The sequence below is a fragment of the Carcharodon carcharias genome, chromosome 15, assembly GCF_017639515.1.
Source record: "Carcharodon carcharias isolate sCarCar2 chromosome 15, sCarCar2.pri, whole genome shotgun sequence".
Classification (NCBI taxonomy): Eukaryota; Metazoa; Chordata; class Chondrichthyes; order Lamniformes; family Lamnidae; genus Carcharodon; species Carcharodon carcharias.
Genome location: NC_054481.1, coordinates 22,605,640 through 22,632,570, shown reverse-complemented (window position 1 = coordinate 22,632,570; position 26,931 = coordinate 22,605,640). Strand labels below are relative to the sequence as shown.

Here is a 26,931-nt window from a genome sequence, read left to right as displayed (position 1 = left end):
CCTGTCTGGCTAATTCAACTTGTGTTTGAAAAGGTTGGACCAGTGAATGGAAGGTATGAATAAATATCACAGCTATTTTTGTGTGTACTGAGAGACAACCACTGACCAAAGATCTGAATACAGTCTAGTCCTAATATATTGAAATTCTTCCTTTGAAGATTTAGCACCGAAAAAAATTGAATTATGACTTTTTAAATGAAGAGAATTAGACTGTAACCCTGCCATAATATGCAATTAACCCTGGGATGGCCATGCTATTTAATAATGCATCAAAATGGTGTTAATTCTATCTTTCAAACAGATCATTCGATTGGCCACTTGCAGTAATTGTAACATCTACATTTTTCTGATGAGCTACAGCTAATGACAAATGAGCTTAAGAGATGACCAAATGCGTATTTTCTGCAATATTAAAATCCTTGTACTAAATTCAGTAAATCTGGCATTAATTTTAGTTAAATTTATTAAAATATGTAGTTGCAAATGTCTACGGCAAAGGTTTTAGTCTGCTCTGAAAATGTAATGAGAGAGTAAAATTGCAAGATAGGCAAGTGGCAAATTCTTCTAAGTCTATTCTTTTTTGGTGCGTGTTTGATTTTTTAAAAAGGCCAAATTTCTGCAACAATAATTCTGAAAATGCAAACAGCCCATTCTGGATGCATGCTTGAAATTGTATGCAAAAATAAATAATACTGAGGGAATCATCTAATTGTTGTCATTGTACTCTGGTATAATTTGTGCTTGGCCTTGACTTGGTGCCTTCTCATTCCAGTAGAATGCAGACTTCAGTCACAAGCTCTAGTTTGGGATCAGCGGATGAGAATTCAATGGCAGAGGCTGAAGACAGTCTTAAAACTGTGCACCTTGAGCTTACTGAAACCTGCTTGGATATGATGGCTCGATATGTTTTCTCTAACTTCTCTGCTCTGCCTAAGAGGTTTGTGTTACATTTTTAAAAATGTTACGATGCTCATTTATTTTTCTAGGACCTTTTGAAAGCAACTATTGTTTTTTGTTATATAGAAGAATTACATAGTGTGTACATCACAAAAGAGAAACCGTTAGCCCAACTTGTCCATGGTCCTCATGAACTTCCTCCCACCCCTCTTCATCTGACTTTCCCAGCATAATCTCTTCCTTATTCCCACATATTTATCTAGTTTTCCCTTTAAATGCTGTTCGCCTCAATTGCTTGTGTAGTGAGTTCCTCAATCTTACTACTCTGAGTTAAGAAGCTTTTCTTGAATTCTCTATTGGATTTATTAGTAGCTACCTTATATTTATGGCTCCTAGTCTTGGTCTGCTCCAGAAGTGGAAGTATCTTCAACACATCTACCTTATTAACCCTTTTCATAACCTTAAACATCTATATCAGGTCTTTTCTCGAGAAGAAAGATCCCAACCTGTTCAGTTTTTCCTGGTATGTATAATCTCTCAGTTTATCTTAGTACTTTTTTTGTACTTTCTTGTCACATCGAGCTGAACCTTAATGTTAAAATACAAATGGGATGAAAGCAAAAGCTGCAGATGTTTGAGGGCACTGGTAACAGACTTCATCTGAAATGTTATTCTGCATCATCTCTTTTCTAGAGCTGTGTGTTCCTGATATATTATTGTAATAAAATGCACTAAATCTATTTAAAATGCTGTGCATCAACCAGCTCAGAGTTACGGAAGCTGACCTCTGATTATACTTCTGTTTTAATGCCTACGTCAATACCATGCCTTCCAATACTTTGCTTCGTTAGTTTTCTCATTTAGGTTTCGTTCGCATTCTTGTGGTTTTTAAGGTCCCCTGTGGCAGAGTTTCTTCTTGGTGCAGGAAGGAGTAATACATGGTTGGTTGGAAACAAGCTTGTCACGGTAACCACCAGCAGCGGTGTAGGAACAAGAGCACTGTTGGGTCTAGATTCCCTGGATCAAAAGAGGACTGAGGAAGTGTCCAGGTATAGTCTGTAGAGATACCCCAACTTTTGTATATAGTAAAATGTTTGCTTACAATGCTTCCATTAATTTCCAATATTTGCTATAAAAGAGTTGCAGATTTATAATCTGTAATTAATGGTGCAGATTTATTTTTATGTCAGTATAAAATAGATATCACCTTTTTTCAAATGAAATTTGCTGTATTATTCCTAGCAATAATGGCAATGATAAACTGCATTGTTGTCTAGTTAGACAAAGATGTGTGCATTTTGAATCTGAATGAGATTTCAATTAAAAAAGATATTCTGCACTGACTCTCTTTCTAAGGCTGGATTTATCTCAGCAAGTGAAGACAACCCAAGAAGCACCAGCCAAGCTGGAATCTCAAACCAGTCAACAGATTGGAAAAGCTGCTCGTCTGCGAGTGAGATCCGTATCAGGTGAATGTTGAAAGGATTAGTTCTTTTTTTTTTTCTTGGAGAATGATAATTAATATTGCATGGTGACCGAACCTACTTACATTTTCTTTAATGTCAAGTTTCCTGTTTAAAATTGCATTGACTGTTTTATATATCTAATAAAATCTTGTTTGCTGGCTAATTGCATCTGTTAACAGTACTGTATTGTACTTTGCGGTCTAAGCACTTAATAGATTGAATGCTGTTAAAAATACAGCACTTTAAAGCGCAAAATTTGGTAAGGGGTGCACGCCTGCTATATTCAATGCATCATTGCTATCCACCACACATTGGAATTATGTGTTTTTGTCCTAATAACAATGATGTACGTTATTGTTGCTCTATTTCGGTACAAACTGTTTTCCTTTAAAGCTAGCTTGTTTTTCTGGTTTTCTAGGTGGCCATGCTCTTCACAGTGATTCAGTTCAGAACTTAAGCCCCCTTGTTTCGCCCTCGGACAGAGCGCTCTGTGCCCCTGTGACTCCAAATCCAAAAGGATTAGAAAACCGGAAAGCATTGCATCAGGATGTTCCTCACTCTAGTGGCCAGTTGCTCTCCCAGAAGGAAAAAGCCAACCTGGCTGAATATGCGCCAGTATTGACCCAAGGCTGGGCAGAAGTATACATTCGTCGACCCTCTGGTAAAATCATTGGACCGGGTACCCCCCTCAAAGTTTTAGGGTTGATTGTGCCTTTAATAAACTTGACCCAGTTATAAATCAAAAAAAGGTTACAAAAGACAAACTTTAGGAACAGGAAAAGGCCATTTATCCAAAAGGTCTGAAGATTTTGATTGCTCTCTATCCTACCATTGTTTTCTCACCATCCGCCTCTGATGGCAACTTTTTAAAGAAACATCTGGTTACCTGTTAAACTCATTTTGTAGTTACTTCAATACTGTTCATAATTAATTCACTCTGGGAACAATTTTAAGTTAACCCAGTTGCCAGAAAACTGACAAGATTGGATGCAATGCTGGTTTATTCCCTGCCTGATTTTGCACCACAATGAAGTTAATGAAGTGTAATATTGAGAAGGGTATAAAACCGGCACTCCATCTGATTCTGTAGGTTTCACACCAAGCAAGATAAACTAAAATAAAAGCCCCTACATCTGTTACCCCTTCAGTGAAATAGTTGCACATGGTACAGCAACAGAACATTTGCCTGAACTGGCCCATGCCAGTGTATATGCTCCACATAAGCCTCCCCTTACCCTACTTCACCTCATTCTATCACTATTTCTTCTGTCATTAATTATTTACCTTAAATATGTCAAATGTCTGTCTATTAAGTAATTCTCATTAACACTAAGTGAAATACTTCTGTTCCTAAAGGGTAGTTCTAAGTTTGTTGCGCATTCTGACTGGTAAGTAGACAGACCAGTAATGAAAGGGCACTCTCTTGTCTAAATGCCTTTCCATTTTAATAGCATTAATGTTGGCTCCTTGTAGGTAATGCGAGTTGGCTTCTGTGCCTGGAAAATCCACCGAGCCCATTCTCATCTGAGATAAACAATATACCCTTACAAGAGCTGTCCACAATGCTGATGGCTGTAGAGAGAGTGACAGATCCATCCCAGCATGGTTCTACTCGATCAGAATCCGTGCTGTCCTCTAGCTCAACTGCTGGGGCATCCAAACCAACCTTGCTTCAGCGCTTCAACACAGGTTAGTGAAAGACTCCACTTTCACTTCTTAGTTACCGCTTTTTGTCCTCTCTTTCAAGCATGCATAGAATTTTACATACTGCACCTGAAATCCAGTTGCAAGTACTGTTGAATATTGGACTGATTGTAATATTCCAGATACTCCAAACAATAATGTAAGACCTTTAGCTTACTTGCTGCATTGAGCTTTTCCATGGAGCTACATACTAAGAGGCTAAATTAGGATATTTTTTATTTTAAATCTCGTTCTTTTGAAGTGTTGCATCCAGAAACTGTATGTTATTCCTGTGTGATATTTTCTCATTTTGGTGGTAATTTATAGAAGTTTAAAGAAAATAAAGCTGATTTAGTGGAGGAGATTTTCCTTGTTGCCTAACAGATGCAAAAGCACCAGAGAAGAAGCAGCTGCCCATGTTTGTCCTGTCCTGGGGCAGCTTCAAATATGGGACTGACCTGCCTGCGTGGGCAAAGTGTCAATCTTGCAGCCTAGCTGCATTTGCCCTGGGTGACTGGGAATTAAGGTCTACTGGCTGTCAGAAATTGAGATGGACGGGGGGTTCTTCCCATTAATTGTGCTACCTACCAACATGTTCTCCAGCATTCCTTGAGACTCCTGTTTTGCCAGGAAATGGAGGATATGGGACATAACATCTGTTTCCATTACCTGCCCCAGCATCACGATGCTCAGCAATAGACCCATCAGAGAATGAGGCATGAGGTATCACTTTCCACCTCCCATTGCCGCCTCACCTGTCCCCTTAGAATAGAGATGCCGGCCTTGCAGTGACTACAGACCCACTTGCTGCACTACAGTGAGGCTGTAGAAATACAGGGACAGCATAGTAAGGCAAGCAGAATCAGTCTTAGTCCCTCTTTCTGCTGATTCCCCTGGCTCAGAGCAGACAGAAATGTATTTCTGGTGGCAAGTAAAGGTGCCTTGTTAATCTGGAAGTCCATTGCATGAGTAAATGCCATTTCTTTTGCTGACTAACTTTGAAAGGTTTCCAATGTTCTTGTTGAACTAAAAACCAGTAAAAGTAATCAGGATTTAGATGGCTTGTGTTTTAAGTGTAACTTGTACTATACAATTTTTTTTTTATAAAAACTCCTTGGAAAAAACCTCCTTGCGTGGCATTGCATAAATTATTGCATCGAACATCATCTGTAACAGGTTTTTTGCTGGGAATTTGTGTCTTAGCAAAATCAATTGTTCTGCTTTCTTAAAGTTTGTGTCCTGTGCTTCACACAGCCACTGATTTCATTTCCCTTTGCAGTTGATTCTTTCTCTTCTATGTGCCAGACAAGCTGTCAAGAAAAGTTGCACAGGAGCATTTCCTGGGCAGGTACATGCTAGCACCCTTGAGGCTCCCATGAATCATTAGTGCCCGTGCATCACGTGCTGTTTCATAGCTGTGTGTGTCTTATGCGAGAAAAATAATTGGTCCTGTTAATTAGCTGCAGGAGCATGGAATTCTCCCACTTGATGTTACAAAGCAGCAACTTTCTGAGAGGCTTCAGATGCTCCCTTAAACCATTTATATTTATTTATTGAAATGAATATTTATTTGTACAATTTGCTTATTAACCAAAGGCTTAGTTGTCTCATTATCAGGTGGAGTTTGAAACTAATGAAGCATGCACTGCTAATTGAAACCAGCTTATTTGAAAATCAATCATTATTTGGTGCAGGGTATAGCACTATTAGTTTTGTATAATAATTTTGAGAAGCTATAGTTTTCTCATAAAGCCTTACCGTATATGCATTCTTTCTTTATATATCGTGGCTTCCAATAGATTATTTTGTTATGGTGTTGCTCTTAAATAACTATTATTTGTCTTCCTTATTTTGAACCTAGACCCTACATCCCTTTACCACCAAGCCTGCTGCTGAAATCTCAACACAGTCACTGTACAGACATGGAAATTCTTTTAGAGCACCCTGATTTGTAAAGCCTAATGTATTAGCAGCTTTGAGCATTGCAATTGGGTATCACATTTTTCAATGTTTGACTAGCAGGGCAGCTGAAATAATGGTCAAGTGGTAGGGATAGGATCCTGAATCAAAACCAAGGCAAGTAATAATTCTAGTCATGCTTGAAGTAAATCTTGCCTCAGGTTTACTCTCATGACAAAATATAACTGCATGAAATTAATAAGTGACGGGGATGTGGTTACTTACTAGCATTAAGCCATCTCCAGTTCTGGTAAGTTGTATTACAGCAAAAAGTGTGGCATAATGAAATGCAAAATCAAATGCGGAGTTTAAGTTCAGGGGAAAAAAGGACTGAAGTTTTGCTTTGATTGTGAGTTCATTAAATCTGGATCTAGATTGAGATCTGTGTGTTGTACTCATCACCTAAGCATGTAACTGAGGGAGTGCAGCCATTCCAGTTGATACTAAATTACGTTGGAGAAATAAATTATTGAAGCCTTCCATCTGTATGTGTATTGAATCCACAGGTTAAGGCATAAAAATAGTACTAACCTTTCTTGGTCCAACCAGCAAGAGTATTGTAAATGGGAATTCGGCCAGATTGTGAAGTAGGATTATTCATTTTAGCATACTCCATTTGCCAAGCTTCTGCTAAAATGATCTCTGCTGGAGCAAACACACAGGAGGGTGAACTGTGAGGGGTATTTCAATACTCAAGATGCCAAGGTTAAAATACCTGCTCCCTTCCTATTCCTAGCTCCAGTAAAAAGTAGAGTTGGTGCATAAACTCAGCAAAACCTAGTGCAAGGCATTTGCATGTTTCAAAAACTTGTTTGATTGTTTGCCATTTGGTGATTGGAACTTTTAACTTCCTTAAGTTGATTCAGTTCAGCAAAAAGAAATTAACTGAATGTTCACTGGAGAAAAGAAAGATTTGGTACAGACCAGAAATAAGGAAGAGTTGAATTAGGGCTTGAAGACAAGGAAAGCAGGTTGAAGACACGAAGATAACGTGCTGCGTGCGACGTTATTTTTTACTTCAGCGAAATGGCAAAACAGAGGACCGTAGCTAATTTGGACGTTAAAAAAGAAAATTCCAGCCTTGGTTTTGACTTCGAATTTAGGCATGCTTCTATGGCACCTTGTTTCCTGGCAACTTTGGATCTGATAAGTGTGTTGGTGCTCCATCCAGCATTATTCTCGTGAAAAACATCATTGATCTGAAGTTTCTTGGGTTCATTTTGTGTTACATAGTTTGCACTTTTTAAAAAAAAAAAATCAGAACATGCCCCAGCTGAAATCACCAGTTTAACTGAACTAATGAAAAAGAGGAGAGCTGCATTGCGTTGTGGCAGATTGGGACTCCACTACTCTGTTTAGCTCGTACATGGTGGAGGATTAAATTCATAAGTTTAACTAGCCAAAGCACTGAAAGATAATCCATTTGGAGAACTTCAAAGATTAGTGCCTGAGGGCATTTTTCTACTTTTAAAAGGGCTATACAACTGGATGTTGTATGATTACAAAATTAAATGTAGGTATTACTGGAGTTAAATAACAATGATTTCTTCAATATGCCATTAGTTTCCTTTTTTAGCTCACCACCTTCCCAAGGACAAGTAGGGATGGGCAATAAATGCTGGCCTAGCCAGTGATGCCCACATCCCATGAGTGAATAAAAAAAATCATAAAATGAAGGAGCAGAGAATGAAAGGCAGGAGTGCTCCCCTAAATCAGTGTTTTGCTTCTTTAAGACCGTTCCTTTAAATGAAAGAAGCTCAATTGACTTGCCATAGGTGAAACAAAACCTTTCTAAGTACAGTGTGTGACATCGCAGCAATTTGTTACATATTGATTTTATTGGAGATTTGTGGTATATTAAAATTTCTGAATTAAATAGTACAGTTGATGAAGCTAATGGTCTTTTGACATCCTTTATACTATAGCATATTAGTGTTCTAAATTGCTTCAAGCAGAAAAAATAGGTTAGTTATCACTCATGGCAGCACTTATAAAACTGCTAATCAGAGATTTATTTAATCCATGTTGGACAATAATTCAGTATTAAAAATTGATGCTGGGCTTGTATGATTTATAGTTCAGGCATATTGCTAAATCTAAAAGGTTAATTGTCATTGGATGTAAGTGGAGAGAGAAAGGTAGATGCTAATTTCAATAATTAATGCTGTAATCTCTTGTTATTGCTGATATTTTGCAGAGAATTCTGAAAGTGTAATACATTGTTCATCTTCCCCAAACCCTCATGTATCTTGAATAAGACCTTGTCTGTTCAAAAATTTTGAAACTGGGTATAAGGCAATATTGTATTAAAATGATGAATGAGACAGTGGATGCATACTGACTATGAGTTGAATTTCTAGATTCAGTTGCAGTGGTAGAGGAAGGTGATGGGCCTGGGATGCGCTTGAAGACGTGCGACTCTCCTGTGGAGTCTCAAGAACTTGAAGACTTTGAGCCAATCTTCATGCCAGCAGAGAGTTATGATAAAAGTCCAGCGCACTGCAGTAGAGTAAGTGAATGTACCTCTGCCTCCCTCGGGGGAAGGCCATTCTTTATTGTTCGTGAAGCTTACTATTTTCTTTCAATCCTTGCAGTAGTTTATTTCACACTGATCATTGCATATGAAGCAAAACCTGTCTTTTTACTATCTTTTTTACCACTTTCTTGGATCCAAGATGTTTGTTTGAGATTGTGATCGATGAGTGTGTCATCCATATAGCTTTATTAATTGCCACAGTACTGTCACCCTTTTTTTATTGAGACCCAGTACGGGTTGGGTGACCGCTTTGCCAGATATGTCTGCTCTGTCACACGCAAGCACAGCCCCAATCTCCATGTGACCATTCTGATCTTTCAGTTGTTTGTCCTGCTGCGCTGCTGCAGCCAAATTCAATGGGAAGTTGTTGGAAATCATTAAATCAGCATCCCCCAGAGAACTCTGTAGTGGTCTGGAATTAACATTGACTTCAAGTCTTAGCTGCCTGCCCCCATTTTTCCTGTGAGTTTCTTCCACTTTGGAGTTGCATTACTCACTTTGTTTTTCTGAATCCTGTCACAGCCTGACTGAAATTAGATTTGTATATCATCCGGCTCTTTTAAATTCTACCCAGCTGAGATTATTATTAAAATTTTTTTTTTAAATTCTCACTAAGTAACAGATGTCAGTTTTGGCTTGGTAGGTAGCATTCTCGCCTCTAAGTCAGAAGGGTCTGGTTTCAGCCCCATTCCACGGACTTGAGCAAGTAATTTGGTTTGACACTCCGGTGTCAAAAACACGTGAGACGTTAAACAGAGGCCTCAATTGCCCTCTTGGGTAGACATAAAAGATGATGGTATGATTTTGAAAAGAGCAGAGTAGTTCTCCCAGCCAATATTTATCCCCCAGTCAATGTCACTAAACAATTACATAGTCATGCAACCACAAACGGCAATGGAATACTTGTATGCAATTTTGCTGCCACATTTCCTACATTACAACACACTAGTACACTTCAAAGATACTTCATTGGCTGTAAAGTTCCTTGGGACATCGAGGCACTTAAGAAATAAGATTCCTTTCCTTTATTAAACTTCCTCTTGCTAGACAAGTTTGAATTGCCCTGTTCGCTTTACCCCCACCACCTTCCCCTACCATTATTTTAATTAGCCAAGCTTTTCTGTTGTATTTGTGATTTTGTTCGTCTGTTATTTTCTAAATTCGTATTCTGCAAATATGTTTCTAGGCAGCATTGGAAACAAGATGACATATTTCCCTACTTCCCACCAATATATAGTTTGCATAATTTGGCAAAGCTGGATAATATGAAAACTGAACATTTGATAGGATTAGTTAAATTAAAATGGATTATAACGAACTTATCTCAGTTGCCAAAGATCTGAAAAGGTTTCTTGAAATACTGGATTAGTGAACTGTTTGTTTTTATCGGAAATTTTGTTTCCACCGCCTCCCCTGCCCCCACACCTCTCAACCCTAACCAAAGTCATCGTCAAGTTCCAGTCAAGAGGAAGACAAGATTCTCCAGTCAGAGGACAGTGGAATAATGGGAATCCCAACTGAAAAAGTTGTTCCATCTTCTTTATCTGTGGATCGCTCGGAGGAAGAATTCAGTATTGACCGCGTTCAAATTCTCAATAAATCCAGTTCCTCCCCCGAGCTTCAAAACCTGCAAGAAGCGACAGAAGTCAATGGGAAAGAGGGGCTAGTTGGGAAGCCTGCGGCTGAAGGGAAACCTGCGGCTGAAGGGAAGCCCAGAAGTCGGACTGAAAGCATCGAAGAGGAATGCTCTTCAAATGGCAGATTGGAAACTAGCGACAGTGACGCAATTAAGAAACCGGATGCACTGCTGCCAGCAGAAAAGAAGGAACCGCCTCCGTCACCAAACCGCTACAGACCCAGAGGCCACACCATCTCTGATTCTGCCCCATCAAGGAGGGGGAGAAGGTCACAGCGGGATGGTGTTCAAAACAGATCGGCAGCTTCAAATGCAGAGAAGATTAGTGGGATTAACCCAAGGTACGTTTGGCCTTGTTTCTTTTGTAGGGGGGAGAAATGGCATTTGCTCAGCACCTCTCATAACTTCAGGAGGTTGCAAAGCACTTTACAGCCAGTGTATTCACTGTTATAACGCAGGAAACTCAGTGTTCAATTTATGCACAGTAAGTTCCAACAAACAGCAAAGTGATAATGACCGTATAACCTGGTCTAGTGATGTAGATTGAGAAATAAGTATTGACCAGGACAATAGGGGGTGGCATGGGGAAAGGGAAGAAATTCTATTGGGCATAAAATGAGTGGTAATCATCTACGTTGGCAAACTTCCATTTATCATATGCGCAAGAGGCCAAAACAGTCCACGGATGCAAGAATTGCATAGGGCCCTCGTGGGATCATTTCTGTATTTAATGAATTTTTGATCAATTGGATCATTGTAATCCATGTAAAAAAAAAAATGATAAAATCAAATGCTTAGTGATGACGTGAATGAATTGCTCTAAACCTATGAGTGATAGTAAGCATCTCTGACGTTAGTGGGAGGCATTAGAGAATGAGGACCTATTGTTGGCCCCTCTTCCACTTCTCACCTCTGCAATATTGTTCAAAGACAGGATGCCAGGTTTCACATGTATGCTGATGACAACCAGCTCCACCTCACCACCGGCTCCCCCAACCCCTCCGCTGGCCCTGTTGTTAGACTGTTAATGTGACATCCAGTCCTGATGAATTGCAAGTTGCTCCAAATAAGCATTGGGAAGTCTGAAGCCAATGGTTTGCCCCACCCCCTGCCACAAACTTTGTTCCCTCACCACTGATTCCACCTTGCTCCCTGGGCACCATCTCAGGCTGAAATAGACTGTTCTTAACCTTGAAGTCTTATTTGAACCTCATCTGAGCTTCCAGTTCATATCCTCTCCATCACAAAGACTGCCTACTCACTTCCACCCCTGGAATATCACCTGTCTCCGTTGTTGCTTCAGCCCATCTGCTGCTGTGACCCTCATCTGTGCTTTTGTTACCACCAGGCTGAGCAGTTCCAGTGCTGCCATGGCCAACCTACCATCTTCCATCCTCCATAAACCAAAGCTCATCCAAAGTTTTGCTCTCCGTCTGCTAACTGCATCGTGCCCCATTCACCCATCACCCCTGAGCTGGCTGACCTTGACGTGCTTTGGGACACCTGTCCCAATGCCTGCCCTTTTTGGCTCTGCGTGCTCGTCTGTGTTCTCCCAAAGCCCTGATTCATGCTACTGCCTTAGCAAGCTGCTACACAGTGCTCCTGCAATTAAAGCAAGTCATTGCTTTTGGTAGCTCCTGTGCCTTCTCCCCAAGAGTCTCTTTTCAAAGTCATCTTATAGCCCTAACTTGATCAGAGGAGGTAGAAAAAAAAGAGGAAATGTTAGAAAAGTCTGGGGCTGTTTTCTTTGGAACAGAAGAGGCTGAGAGGAGCTTTAATTGAGGTGTATAAAATTATGAAGGGACCAGATAGGGTGGCTAGGAAGGACCTATTTCCCTCAGCAGAGAGGGCAATATCAAGGGGTATAAATTTAAAGAAATTGGCAGAAAGATTATAGAGGGAGTTGAGGAAATACTTTTTCTCCTAGAGGGTGGAGGTGGGCCTGAAACTCAGTACCTGGAAGAGTGATAGAGGCAGAAATCCTCGTCACATTTAAACAATACTAGGATATGCACTGAAGTACTGTAACCTACAGGGCTACAAACCAAAACGGAAAGTGGGATTAGGCTGAGTAACTCATTCAGCTGGCACAGAAATGATGGGCTGAATGACCACCTCCTGTGCGGCAAATGTTCCACCTTTGTGTTTTTGTTTCTTTTGCAGTTTTGTATTCTTGCAGTTGTATCATTCACCATTCTTTGGCAGTGAGTCCAACAAGCCCCTCCTGGTGCCCAAGACTGAGGTGAGTGAAGTTAAAACTTTGAATTGTCACACCAGAGAATGTTGCTCGATTTAAGATAAGATTTGCTATTGGTGACAAGTATGTGGATTTGTATTTGGGAAGTGGGTAGTAATATGGCTAATACTCAGGCTGCAATAGGGTTCTTCATCTCTAAATTCGACCATCACACAATTGCCATGCAGAAAACTTGGTGTATTTGCCTTCTGTCAGTTGAAAGGGAATGGCTTAGAAAGATTGGTCTGGGGTATCTTAAGTGGGCAAAAGAAGCCGAACACCCCAGGGAAAGAGGGATTTGATTATGTAATGAGTTGAGAGAAGTTAGGAATTGATGAGCACAGATGTAGGGCATTCAACCCCTTAAACCTTTTCTGAAGGGGGTTAAGAATTTTTCTTTTTATATGGAGAGTTATGGTAATCAAGAATATACTGCCTGGAAGGTTTGTGGAAGCAGCTTCAATGATAACTTTCAAAAGGAATAGATTGAAATTTGAAGAAAAAGAAAACAATTGCAGGACTACAAGACAAAAATCAGACTGATTGAGTACCCCTTACAAAGAGCTGGCACAGGCTCAATTGCTGAATGGCTGCCTTCTATGCAATAAGATTCTATTTAATCATAGGATGCAGACTATGCTGGCCAAGGCATTTATTGCCCATGCTGGTCAGCTGAGAAGGTAGTGATAATTCCTTTTCCTTGCAGAGATCATGGTCACAATGGTGTTGGGTAGAAAATTCCACAATATTGATTTGGTGGTGGTGATGGGAGGATGGTGAGACATGTTCAAATGAGGCTGCCGTGAGGTAATTATGGTGGGATCCCCTTGTTTAAAATATCAATTGCAAATAGATTTAATATCTATGCATTGTATGCTCCTGTATATTGTAGATGAATGTGGCATGTACTGAGAGCTACAGGTATCTCATGAGCAGTTTTGTTGAAATTTTAGATCACCGAACGAGCGATTAAAGTTCTTGATCAGATGCCACCTTATGACACGCACAAGGTTGGCGTTGTGTATGTTGGGGAAGGACAGGTAAGGGACTTTTACAGCTCAGTGAGCCATTACATTGACCTGTGATCATTTTCACAATGGTTAACATCACAGCTATATACTTGAGGTTGTAATTTCCATTTGCATCAACTTCAAACCCACCTTTTTGTTTCTTGTTTCCTTACCAACCTGTTTTGCCTTGCACCATCATCCCTTTTGTCATTTAATTCCTCTTGGCCTTCCACACATCATAAATCCTCTTATGTTTGTTCCCACTCCCATGCCTCTGTATTTGCTTAAAACCTGTTATGTTAAAACCTAACTTTTCCAGTTCTGATGAAAGGCCATTGGCCTGAAAGCACAGTTTAAAATAGCGGGAGGAGAGCCAGGATTTTCACAGTTTAAAGCAGCGAGAGGAGAGCGGGAGTTTCGCAGTTTAAAACAGCGAGAGGAGAGCGGGAGTTTCGCAGTTTAAAACAGCGAGAGGAGAGCAGGAGTTTTGCAGTTTAAAGCAGCGAGAGGAGAGCGGGAGTTTTGCAGTTTAAAGCAGCGAGAGGAGAGCGGGAGTTTTGCAGTTTAAAGCAGCGAGAGGAGAGCGGGAGTTTTGCAGTTTAAAGCAGCGAGAGGAGAGCGGGAGTTTCGCAGTTTAAAGCAGCGAGAGGAGAGCGGGAGTTTCGCAGTTTAAAACAGCGAGAGGAGAGCGGGAGTTTTGCAGTTTAAAGCAGCGAGAGGAGAGCGGGAGTTTTGCAGTTTAAAGCAGCGAGAGGAGAGCGGGAGTTTTGCGGTTTAAAGCAGCGAGAGGAGAGCGGGAGTTTTGCGGTTTAAAGCAGCGAGAGGAGAGCGGGAGTTTCGCGGTTTAAAGCAGCGAGAGGAGAGCGGGAGTTTCGCGGTTTAAAGCAGCGAGAGGAGAGCGGGAGTTTCGCGGTTTAAAGCAGCGAGAGGAGAGCGGGAGTTTCGCGGTTTAAAGCAGCGAGAGGAGAGCGGGAGTTTCGCAGTTTAAAGCAGCGAGAGGAGGGCTGGGAGCTCAGATATGGAGAGTGGGCCTGCGTGAGGAGAACAGCAGTCAACCTGTTTCCATCTGTCAGAGCCGGAATGTGATGTCAAAGGAAAACAGGTAGGTGAGTGGTGGGTATCTCATCAGTGTCTCTTTTGATTGGCCAAGTGGTTCAAATCCGGAGACCTTATTTACAACTAAGAGTACAGTTAAGAAAATCACCTTTTAAAATATTTAACATCCAAATTAATTAAATAGAATAGAGATGGTTGGGCAGGCGATGTGTTGCAGCTTTAGTATGTGGGTGCTGGTGGACGTTGGTGCGATCCACGGTGACCAAATCTGCAGCAAGTGTTGGCTGCTTGAGGAATTTCAGTTCAGAGTTGATGAGCTGAAATCCGAGCTGTGGACACTGCGACGCATCAGGGAGGGGTAAGAGTTACCTGGACACTGTTTCAGGAGGCAGTCGCACCCCTTAGATTAATTACATCAAATTTGGTCTGTGGTCAGGGACAGGAGGGTGTGACTGCGAGTGAGGCAGGGATGGGGATCCGGAATTTAGCTTTGGAGGAGTCTCAGCTTGTCTAATTGTTATGAGGTCCTTGCTTCCTTTGTGGAAGAGGGCACAGACTGCAGGGAGGATGAGCAAACTGACCACAGTACTGTGGTACAGAGCGCCATTCAAGTTGGGGGAGAAAAGAGAAATGTAGTAGTAATAGGGGATAGCATAGTTGGGGGAATAGGTACTGTTCTCTGCAACAAAGACAAGAGTTCTGAAGGTTTTGTTGCCTATCTGGTGCCAAGGTTAAGGACATCTCTTCTGGGCTGGTGAGGAACTTGAAGTGGGAGGGGAAGGATCCAGTTGTTATGGTCCACGTAGGCACCAACAACATAGGTAGGACTAGGAAAGAGGTTCTGCTGAGGGACTACGAGCAGCTCAGGTCTAAATTTAAAAAGCAGAACCATGAAGCTAATAATCTCTGGATTACTACCTGAGCCATGTGCAAATTGCTGTAGGGTAAATAAGACTAGAGAGGTAAATGCGTAGCTCAAAGATTGGTGTGGGAGAAATGGGTTCCGATTCATGGGGCACTGGCAGCAGTATTGGGGAAGGAGAGAGCTGTTCTGTTGGGACGGGCTTCATTTGAACCTTGCTGGGACTAGTGTCCTGGCGAATCATATAATTAGGGTTGTAGATAGGACTTTAAACTAATTAGTGAGGAGAAAGGTTCAATTGAAGAGAAGTTTAAAAATCAAAAAGAAACGAGAGCTGAGGTGCAGAGTAGTGAACAGGAAAATGATAATCTAAGTGTGACAGGAAGGGATAGAAAACATAAGCAGAAGAATGCAGCAGAAATTAGAACCAGAATGAGTAATAGTGGTAAAAAGTCGAAGCTTAAGGCTCTTTATCTGAATGCATGCAGCATTTGTAACAAGACAGATGAGTTGATGGCACAAATGGAAATATATGGATATGACTTGATAGTTATTACAGAGACGTGGTTGCAGGGTGACCAAAACTGGGAACTCAGTATTCAAGGCAATATGACGTTCCGGAAAAATAGGCACAAAGGGAAAGGAGGTGGGGTAGCTTTGTTAATAAAGGAAGGTATCAGTGCGGTGGTGAGTAGTGATATAGTTGCCAAAGATCGTGATGTGGAATCAGTTTGGATAGAAATAAGGAATCACAAGGGGAAGAAGCCACGGGTGGGAGCCGCCTATAGGCCCCCGAAGAGTTACCTTACTGTAAGACAAAGTATAAATCGGGAAACAGTGGAGGCGTCTTAGAAGGGCGCTACAATTGTCATGGGTGATTCTAATTTGCATATTGACTGGACCAGTCTGATTGGCAGGGGTAACATGGAAAACAAATTTGTAGAGTGCACCAGGGATTGTTTCTTACAGCAATATGTTGCAGAACCTACCCAGGAACAGGCTTTTTTAGAACTAATAATGTGTAATAAGGTAGGATTAATAGGAGATCTTGTAGTTAAGGATCCTCTAGGGGTTAGTGATCACAACATGGTAGAATTTTAAATTCAGTTTAAGGGCGAGCAACTCCGGTCTGAAACCAGTGCCCTCAACTTAAATAAGTGCAATTCCAGAGGTATGAAGAAAGAATTATCTAATGCGGGCTGGGGAAATAGACTAAAGGGAAGGTCAGTGGATTAGCAGTGGTAGGCATTTAAGCAGATGTTTCATAACGTTCAGCAAAAATTTATCCCGGTCAAAAAGGACTCACTGAGAAGGATCAATCACCCCTGGTTATCAAAGGCGGCCATGGAGAGTAATAAATCTAAAACTAAGGCATACAAAGCAGCGAAAATTAGTGGTAGGCCAGAGGTTTGGGAATTTTTAGGAACCAGCAGCGGATAACTAAAAAGCTAATAAAAAGGGAGAAAATTGATAATGAAAGTAAATTGGCAAGGATTATAAAAACAAACATCAGCAAGAGCTTCTACAGGTATATAAAAAAGAAAGAGTAGCTAAAGTGCATGTGGGACCCTTGGAAGATGCAACTGGAGAATTGATAATGGGGAACTGGGAAATAACAGATAATTTAAACTAATATTTTGCATCAGTCTTCACGGTGGAAGACACTATAAACATTCCAAAGATATCAGATAAGCAAGGAGCTAATGGGAGGAAAGATCTTGTAACAGTTTCTATCACGAGGGACAAAGTATTTGACAAACTAATGGGACTAAAGACCCACAAGTCACCAGGACCTGATGGCCTGCATCCAAGGGTTTTAAAGGAAGTGGCTGCAAAAATAATGGAGGCATTGGTCGAAATATTCCAGAACTCACTGGATTCCGGGAGGGCCCCAGAGGATTGGAATACCGCTAATGTGACGCCCCTGTTCAAGAAGGGAAGGAGACAAAATGCAGGAAACTATAGGCCAGTCAGCTTAACATCTGTTGTTGGGAAAATGCTAGAGTGCATTATTAGGAAAGAAATAGCAGGACATTTAGAAAAGCTTAATGCAGTCAAACAGAGCCAACATGGTTTTGTAAAAGGGAAATCATGTTTGACAAATTTGCTAGAGTTCTTTGAGGATATAACAAGCAGAGTTGATAAAGAGGAACTGGTAGCTGTAGGGTATTTGGATTTCCAGAAGTCATTTGACAAGGTGACACATAAAAGGTTATTGCACAAGATAGGAGCTCACGGTATTGGGGATAATGTATTAGCATGGATTGAGGATTGGCTAACACCCAGAAGACAGAGTTGGGATTAATGGGTCTTTTTCAGGTTGGAAAGACGTAATGAGTGGAATGCCACAAGGATCAGTCCTAGGGCCTCAATTATTTACTATCTATATTAAAGACAGAGCGTAATGTATCCAAATTTGCTGACGATACAAAAATAGGTGGGAGGGCATGTTGTGATGAGGACATAAGGAATCTGCAAGGGGATATAGACAGGTTGAGTGAGTGGGCAAAAACTTGGCAGATGGAGTTTAATATAGAAAGTGTGAGGCCATGCACTTTGGTAGGAAGAATCAAAAGGCAGACTATTATTTAAATGGAGAGAGAGACTCCAAAAGAGTGCAGCACAGAAGGATCTGGGTGTTCTTGTGCATGAAACACAAAAAGCATGCAGGTGCAGCAAGTAATTAAGAAGGCAAATGGAAATTTGGCCTATATTGCCAGGGGGTTGGAGTTTAAAAATAGGGAAGTCTTGTTACAACTGTACAGGATGTTGGTGAGGCCGCAGCTGAAGCAGCATGTGCAGTTTTGGTCCTGTATTTTAGCAAAGATATACTGGCGTTGGAGGGAGTTCAGAAGAGATTCACTAGGCTGATTCCTGGGATGAAGGGGTTAACTTATCAAGAACGGCTAAACAGGTTAGGCCTTTATTCGTTTGAGTTTAGAGGAATGAGGAGTGACCTTATTGAAATGTACAAGGTTTTGAGGGGGCTTGACAGGGTAGATGTTGAGAAGATTTTTCCACTAGAGCGGGAATCTCGAACAAGAGGACATAGTTACAGAATAAGGGGGCATTCATTTAAAACTGAGATGTGAAGGAATTTCTTTCAGAGGGTAGTGAATGTCTGGAATTTTCTACCCCAAAGAGTTGTGGAGTTTAGATCACAAAGTATTTAAAGAGGAGGTAGATAGATTTTTGAAATATCGGGGAGTTGAGTTTTATGAGGAGCCGGCACGAAAGAGGAGTTGAGGCCTAGGGCAGATCAGCCATGATCTTATTGAATGATGGGACAGACTTATGGGGCCGAATGGCCTACTCCTATTTCTTATGTTCTTACGAAACATTAACTCGTTTCTCTCCATAAAGCCTTAGACGACAGGCTGATATAGACAAGCTGGTCAGATGGGCAGAACGGTGGCAGGTGGAATTTAATTCTGAAAAGTGTGAGGTGATGCATTTTGGGAGGACTAACAAGGCATGGGAATACAAGATGGTAGGGTCCTAGGAAGTACAGAGGATCAGAGGGACCATGGTGTGCATGTCCATAGATCCTTGAAGGCAGCACACAAGTAGATAAGGTGGGTAAGAAGGCTTATGGAATACTTGGCTTTATTAGTCAAGGCATTGAATACAAGAACAGGAAGTTGTATAAAACATTAGTTAGGCCACATCTGGAGTAGTGTGTGCAGTTCTGGTTGCCACACTATAGGAAGAATATGATTGTACTACAGAGGGTGAGAAGAGATTCACCAGGATGTTGCCTGGGCTAGAGCATTTCAGCTATGAAGAGAGACTAGATGGGGGGAACCTGATTGAAGTGTACAACGCTATGAGGGGCTTACATAGGCTAGATAGGAAGAAACTTTTCCCCTTAGTGGAGGGATCAATAACCAGGGGGCATAGATTTAACGTAAGGGGCAGGAGGCTTAGAGAGGATTTGAGGAAAATTTTTTCACCCAGAGGGTTGGGGGGTATCTGGAACTCTGCCTGAAAGGGTAGTAGGGGCAGAAACCCTCACAACATTTAAGAAGCATTTAGATGAACACTTGAAATGCCATAGCATAGGGATTAGAGTAGATAAGGGCTTGATGACCTGTAAGGACATGATGGGCCGAAGGGACTCTTTTCATGCTGTAAAACTCTTGACTCTATGACAAATGCTGCCTGACTTGCAAAGTATTTTCAGCATTTTCTTTTTTCATTTAAATCAGTTAGTTTGCCTCCCGCTCCTTCCTGTTTTGGCGTCCCTTCATATTGAAATTTGTAGCTACATCTGCAGTGGATGTGACCATATGAAAACACAAAAATAATGGACCAGATCATCTTTAGCAGTGGTGAACGATGGGCTGTCTGTCGCTGATGCGCTTTAGAGCCCATCGGAGGTCCTGATGCACACCTAAGTGCTGTAATTGCCCAGAAAGTTTAAAATTTCCTATGGGCTGATCTGTGCTGCCCTGGACCCTCCTCAAGTGTCTCTTGCGCTGGTCTCCGTGTCAGAGACTTGGGTTAGGTACCTCTCCAAAATTCTTACACCATTTAATCTCTGGCGTAACTCCGTGATAATCAGCGCAACCCAACTCACCACCCCGACCAACCCACAACTGCTTCCCCACCAACCCATCTGCCGACATCTAAGCCCCTCACTCCCGTCTCTCGCTCACCCACCCACCCTCTCGCTGAAAAATTCTTGAGATCTTGAATCACTTACCTGAATACGGCAGCTGATGTCGTCAAAAGGGGGCATATCCCCTGCGCTGCCCCTCTTCACCAGCGCTCCCGGTGGATGGTTGTGCTGATCCGTTGCTGCTGCAGCTGGGACCTGGCCTGAAGGATCCAAAAAGATCAGGCCGCAGAGATTTTCACAGTTAGCAGCGATTGCCCCATTGTCATCGCTGACCAGAAGATCTGGGCCGTTGGTTGAATTTTTCTGTCTATTGTTGCATGGTTTTCAGTGTGTTTCGTTTTAATATTTTTTAACAAAGGGAGCTCTGAAATTAGGGTTAGCATTTGTGCTAAATTAAATGGTTGCCAAATAAACTGTACAAATAATCTGTCACAGGACTCCTGCATGGAGCCTGCTAGTTGATGATTTCATTGGTAATGTGGGACAACTGATCCCGATTTAACACATCTGTTTCATCATATTCTCAGTGTGATTAGTCTTTAGAAACCAGCTTGCAAGTGTTTTATACTAGTGTATATTTCACCTCAAATGTGCATGCTAAACTTCAGTTTATTCACTAAAGTTCAGTGAATAAACCCTTGGCTTAACCTGGGTTTTATTATGTTTCAGACTAATAATGAAGTTGAAATTCTGTCCAATGCGTATGGCTCATCCAGATATGCACAGTTCCTGACAGGCCTTGGTAAATTGATCTATCTCCAAGACTGTAACCCAGAACAAATTTTCCTCGGTGGCCTTGACACCTACGGTGATGACGGGCAGTTTACCTACTGTTGGCATGACGACATCATGCAAGGTAAGTGAATGTAACTTGCTACACTGGAACGAACGGTAGCAGGGGTGTCTGAAACCACCTCATGCTTCCCTTTCCCCTAGTTAAATATGTCAGTACTTGGTTGCCTACACCACTCAGCATGGCACTTAGATGAGGAGACAAAATCATTGATCCAAATTTGACCCAGGAAAAGGAAGGAATGCTCAAACCTTCCTCAGCCCTTCAATCCACCAAGATTTCCCTAGTTTTGCTTTTCTGTGCATTCCCGATTTTCATCCCTCTATCGTTGGTGGCTGTGCCTTCAGCGTTAAGCTCTGGAATTGCCTCCCTAAGCCCCTCCATTTTTCTCCTCCTCCCTTTTTCTTTTAAGACGTTCCTTAAAACTGACCTCTTTGATCAAGCATTTAGCCACTTGGCAATTTTATTTTGATAATGCACCATTTTATTAAACTAGAAGAGTTGAGTAAACATAGGTGGCTGTTGGACAGGGCTGGAATACTAGCGGAGAATATCTCTTAGATCAACAGTAGCAGTAAGTTATTGCTTTAATTTGTTTCTTTGTCTTCTCACCTTTACCCACACTTTTCGGTGTCATGTTACCAATTTTGGGTTTATATGTAAGAGGAAATGAATAGAAATATTTGCATTTATATAGCACCTTCCATGACCACAGAACGTCCCAGAGTGCTTTACAACCAATGAAGAGCTTTTAAGTGTAGTCCCTGTTGTAATTTAGGAAATGTGGCAGCTGATTTACACACAACAAGCTCCTGCAGCCAACAATGTGATTGACAATGACCTTAATTTGTTTTTGATATTGATCGAGAGATCAATATTGGCTTGGATATCAGGGAGGGGTGGGGGATTGGTGGATAACTCCTCTTCAAAAAAATGCCGTGGGATCTTTTTCATCCAGCTGAGCAGGCATTTGGAGCCTCAGTTTAACATCTCATCTGAAAGACCGCACCTCTGACAGTGGAGTACTCCCTCAGTACTACACAAGATTGTCAGCCTAGGCTGTTGCACTCAAGTCCAGAAGTGGGACTTGAACACAACCTTTCTGACTCAGGAGAGAGTGTTAACAACTGAACTATGACTGATACTGGTATCTAACTCCTAACACTGCTGACATGGGGATCATAAACCTGTTAATTTTCAATCTATAATAAGAAAAATATTTGCGCTTCATGAAAGATCGCATACATTGAGTCAAAGCAGTAGATCTTTCCAGTGGGGTTTCTAATTTTTGACCCTGAAGGATTTCGGTAAAGCAGGTATGGTTGATTTTATACTCAAATGTTAAGTGTCAGTTAAATGCTACAAACCGTATCATTTTAAGGTTAAAGCTGATAATTCCCATGCCGCTTCTGAGCCTGACTAAACTGCATTTGCCAGTGCTGGTGTGACAGGTGGTGAGTTTTCCTGTTTAGTTAAGGGGCCACTTAATTTCTCTTCTCACCCTATGTTTCTCTGCCTACACCTTTTCCAGCACCCATCCCCCGCCCCCGGCCACACACCACCCCCAACGCTACACCTAATGCTGACGAACAGCATTATAGCGGGACAGGTAGATAAGGTGGTTAAGAAGGCATATGGGATACTTGCCTTTATTAGCCGAGGCATAGAATATAAGAGCAGGGGGGTTATGCTGGACCTGTATAAAATGCTGGTTAGGCCCACAGCTAGAACATTGTGTGCAGTTCTGGAATCTGCATTAAAGGAAGGATGTGATTGCACTAGAGGAGATTTACCAGGATGTTGCCTGGGCTGGAGAGTTTTAATTAAGGAGATTTGGATAGACTGGGGTCATTTTATTGGAACAGAGGAGATTGAGGGGGAGGACATGATTGAGGTGTATAAAATTGAGGGGCATAGATGTGGTAGACAGGAAGGAACTTTTCCCCTTGGTGGAGGGATCAGCAACCATGGGACATAGATTTAAGGTAAGGGGCAGGAGGTTTAGAGGGAATGTGAGGAAGAATTCTTTCACCCAGAGGGTGGTGGGAATCTGGAACTCACTGCCTGAAAGGGTGATAGAGGCAGAAACCCTCATTTAAGAAGTATTTGGATGTGCACTTGCGATGCCATGGCATACAAGGCTATGGGCCTAGTGCTGGAAAATGGGATTAGAATAATTAGATGGTTGTTTGACCGGCAAATGGGGGAGAGAGTTCAGTTTAATGTTCTATTTTGTGATGGCCATTGTAAGTATTTTATTTGCCCATGATACAATTATTTTTTACTCTGATTTCACCAACTATTTTTGACTCAAATTCAGGAAATGAAAAATATCCAAAAATTGCAAAAGCTTGCTAATATGAAACAGATAATTAAATAGATGTAGAACAAATCTGAAAATTTCAGATTGCAGATGTTGTTGGACATGGAACCATAGAAAATTTACGGTGCAGAAAGAGGCCATTCAACCCATCATATCTGTGCCAGCCAAAAAGAGGAAAAAGAAACAAGCCGCTTATTTAATCCCACTTTCCAACACCTGGTCTCATAGCCTTGCAGGTTACAGCACTTCAGATGCGGACCCAGGTATCTTTTAAATGAGTTTAAAATAGCCTCAACCAGCAACTTAGGCAGTGAATTCCAGATGCCTGCCACCCTCTGGATGAAAAAGTTTTTTCTCATGTCCCCTCTCACCCCTCTACCAATCATCTTAAACCTGCACTCCTTGGTAATTGCCCCCTTAGCTAGGGAAACAAATCTTTACTGTCTACCGTATCGAAGCTCCTCATAATTTTGTACGCATGAATTAGATCACCCCTTAGCCACCTCTGTTCTAAGGAAAACCCTAGCCTACCCAATCTCCCCTCATAGCTGCAACTTTCAAGCCCTGGCAACATGCTTGTAAATAATGGTGGGGCATCATTTAGATTTTGGATGATTACGTACATGGGTGATGTTGATTCTGCTGTCTGTTGTACATCTCTCCTGGCTTTCATTCCTCTTTTTAAATGTTCTTGGGATGAGCATTGCGGCCCATTCCTAACTACCCTTGAACTGAGTGGCTTGTTAGGCCATTTCAGAAGGCAGCTAAGAGTTAACCACAGTGCTGTATGTCCAGAGTGACACGTAAGCAAGACCAGGTAAGGATGGCAGACTTCCTCCCCTGAAGCGCATTAGTGAACCAGATGGGTTTTTATGACAATCCAGTAGTTTCATGATTATTATTAAAGACTTACATCTTTACTCCAGATTGACTTCACTGGGAGACATGTGCAACATGTGGCTGATCAGATATGGCCTGTTTTACACTGTCGCCTAAATTACTCCGCTGCATTTGCAAAACGTGACTCCCTCTATTCCCTCAGCATTTTCCTCTGTAGTGATGAACTTTTCTTTTCTCCAATGTTATTGAAGCAATTTTTCACATCGCGACCCTGATGCCAAATAAGGAATCAGATAAAGCCTGCTGCAACAAGAAACGGCACATAGGGAATGACTATGTGGTGGTAATATACAAGGACACTGAAGAAGAATACAAACTGGGAACGATAAAGGTATTTTCTCTCTTGCTGTCATGTTCGTTCGTGCTCCGGCACCTGCCCACCCCCCCGCCCTGGGTCCTGCCTGCACTCCTGCCACCCCCCCTCCAGCTTCCACTCCACTCTCGCACTAATTCTCCCCCCCCCCCCCCCATAAATTATGGGGTTCCCCTTAGACTAAACTACTCGATGTTGCTGTCACGTTTCAGAATGATTAACCAGCCGATGGACCAATCTTGGCTTAAAAGTCAATCAAAAGATTGTTTAACTGTCCCAAAGCCAGTAGATATTTTTCTTAGAGAACTGTCTTACCTATTTACAGCCCGTGACACATTTGTGAATATATTTGACAATGTGATTAAATAGGCTGGGGGTCTTTTCTTCAGAAAACACGAATAGAGGCTTTCAAGATTATGAAGGAGTTTGATAGGGTGGAGGTAAAGAAGATGTTTCTATTTGTGAGGGAGTCCTTAACTAGGTCATAAATATAAGACAGCCACTAATGAACCCAATAATCAAATTCAGGAGTGACTCCTTTGCCCAGAGAGTGGTTAGAATGTGTAATTCACTACCACAAGAAGCAACTAAGGCGAGGAATGTTGATGCTTTTAAGGGGAAGCTCGATAAGCATGGGCTGAATTTTCCTGCAGGCTTTGGGACCCCAACCTCTGGACCAAATGGAGCCCCTTAGCCTACACTTGCTACCAGCGAAACTGTCTCTGCAATCTGCCTGGATGTGGCCTCTTAATTGGCTGTCTCCTTGCTTGCCATGCTATTAAGGATGGCGGTCAGGCACCCTCACTGGCCAACACATTAGAGATGTACTGAAGCCTCCTCGTGCCTTTTGGGCCATCAGGTCGGAGGGGAAACCCCTTTGCAGGGTTTTTCATTGATTGGCTTGTGGCCTTTCATCCCCTCAGCCCCATCATTTGGGGCATAGGAGACCTGGCGCTGATTGTCCCTGGCCTGCCACAGGGAGGCTGCCTCAATTGAGCCTGCTCTTGGCAAGGAGCCACTCTGACTTTGATAGAATGCTGACACTCACTCAAAATGGCCCCTAAGTGGGGTCTTAATTGGACTAATTCACTACTGGCCTCTTCCACAGATCTCCCTGTGGGCTGCTGACCCTGTTCCCAGGAACATGTGGGGAGCTGGCCTAAAATGGCTTTCTGTTTTATTGGCAATAAAGGAACATCTAACTATAGGTGACTTTAATCTGCATATAGATTGGGCAAATCAAATTAGTAACAATACCGTAGAGGAGGAATTCCTGGAGTGTCCAAGGGTTGGTTTTCTGGACCAATACATTGAGGAACCAACTAGAGAACAGGCCATCCTAGACTGAGTATTGTGTAATGAGAAAGGAATAATTGGCAATCTAGTTGTGCTCGGGGATGAGCGACCATAATATGATAGAATTCTTCATCAAGATGGAGAGTGACTTAGTTGGTTCTGAGACTAGGGTCCTCAATCTTAATAAAGGAAACTACAATGGTATGAGGTGCGAGTTGGCTATGATGGATTGGGAAACGTTACTTAAAGAGATGACGGTGGATAGGCAATGGCAAACGCTCAAAGAGTGCATGGGTGAACTGCAACAATTGTTTATTTCTGTCTGGTGCAAAAGCAAAACAGGAAAGGTGGCCAAACCATGGCTTACAAGGGAAGTTAGAGATGGTATTAGACCCAGGAAGGGGCATACAAATTGGCCAGAAAAAACAACAGACCTGAGGATTGGGAGCACTTAAAATTCAGCAAAGGAGGACCAAGAGATTGACTAAGAAGGGGACAATAGAGTACGAGAGTAAGCTTGCAGAGAATATAAAAACTGACTGTAAAAGTTTCCATAGGTATGTGAAGAGGAAAAGATTGGTGAAGACAAATGTAGGTCCCTTATAGTCAGAAACAGAGGAATTTATAATGGGGAACAAAGAAATGGCTGACCAACTAAATACATACTTTGGTTATGTCTTCACAAAGGAGGACACTAATAACATACCAGAAATATTGGGGAACACAGGGTTTAATGAGAGGGAGGAACTGAAAGAAATCAGTATTAGGAAATGGTGTTGGAGAAATTGATGGGATTGAAGGCTGATAAATCCCCAGGGCCTGGTAATCTACATCCCAGAGTACTTAAGGAAGTGACCCTAGAAATGGATATATTGGTAGTCATCTTCCGAGATTCTGTAGACACTGAAACAGTTCCTACAGGTTGGAGGGTAGCTAATGTAACCCCTCTATTTAAAAAGGGAGGTAGATAGAAAACGAATTATAGACCAGTCAACCTGACGTCAGTAGTGGGGAAAATTCTAGATCCATTATAAAAGATTTAATAGCTGAACACTTGGAAAACAGTGGCAGAATCGGACAGAGTCAGCATGGATTGACAAAAGGGAAATCATGCTTGACAAACCTACTGGAATTTTTTGAGGATGTAACTAGTAGAGTTGATGAGGGGGAGCCAGTGGATGTGATTTATTTGGATTTTGAGAAGGCTTTCGACAAAGTCCCACATAAGAGATTAGCGTGTAAAATTAACGCGCATGGGATTGGGATATAGTATCGAGATGGATAGAAAACTGGTTGGCAGACAGGAAACAGTAGAAGTAAACGGGTCTTTTTCCGAATGGCAGG

At 41.8% G+C, this 26,931-nt stretch overlaps 1 protein-coding gene across 5 annotated transcripts in view; it reads left to right on the top strand.

Annotated features, from left to right (window-relative positions):
* tsc2 (TSC complex subunit 2) overlaps positions 1-26,931 on the top strand; it is an 81,765-nt gene that overhangs the window by 49,814 nt on the left and 5,020 nt on the right. For 3 of the 5 annotated variants that reach the window (XM_041205896.1, XM_041205894.1, XM_041205898.1), the window contains 11 exons: positions 773-937; positions 1,791-1,946; positions 2,254-2,366; positions 2,782-3,024; positions 3,837-4,052; positions 8,366-8,514; positions 9,986-10,518; positions 12,341-12,419; positions 13,367-13,453; positions 20,632-20,818; positions 24,170-24,309. In XM_041205896.1, the coding sequence (XP_041061830.1) occupies positions 773-937; positions 1,791-1,946; positions 2,254-2,366; positions 2,782-3,024; positions 3,837-4,052; positions 8,366-8,514; positions 9,986-10,518; positions 12,341-12,419; positions 13,367-13,453; positions 20,632-20,818; positions 24,170-24,309 (2,068 nt within the window). The remainder of the gene's footprint in view (positions 1-772; positions 938-1,790; positions 1,947-2,253; positions 2,367-2,781; positions 3,025-3,836; positions 4,053-8,365; positions 8,515-9,985; positions 10,519-12,340; positions 12,420-13,366; positions 13,454-20,631; positions 20,819-24,169; positions 24,310-26,931) is intronic. The other 2 variants (XM_041205897.1, XM_041205895.1) reach the window with 1 other exon arrangement.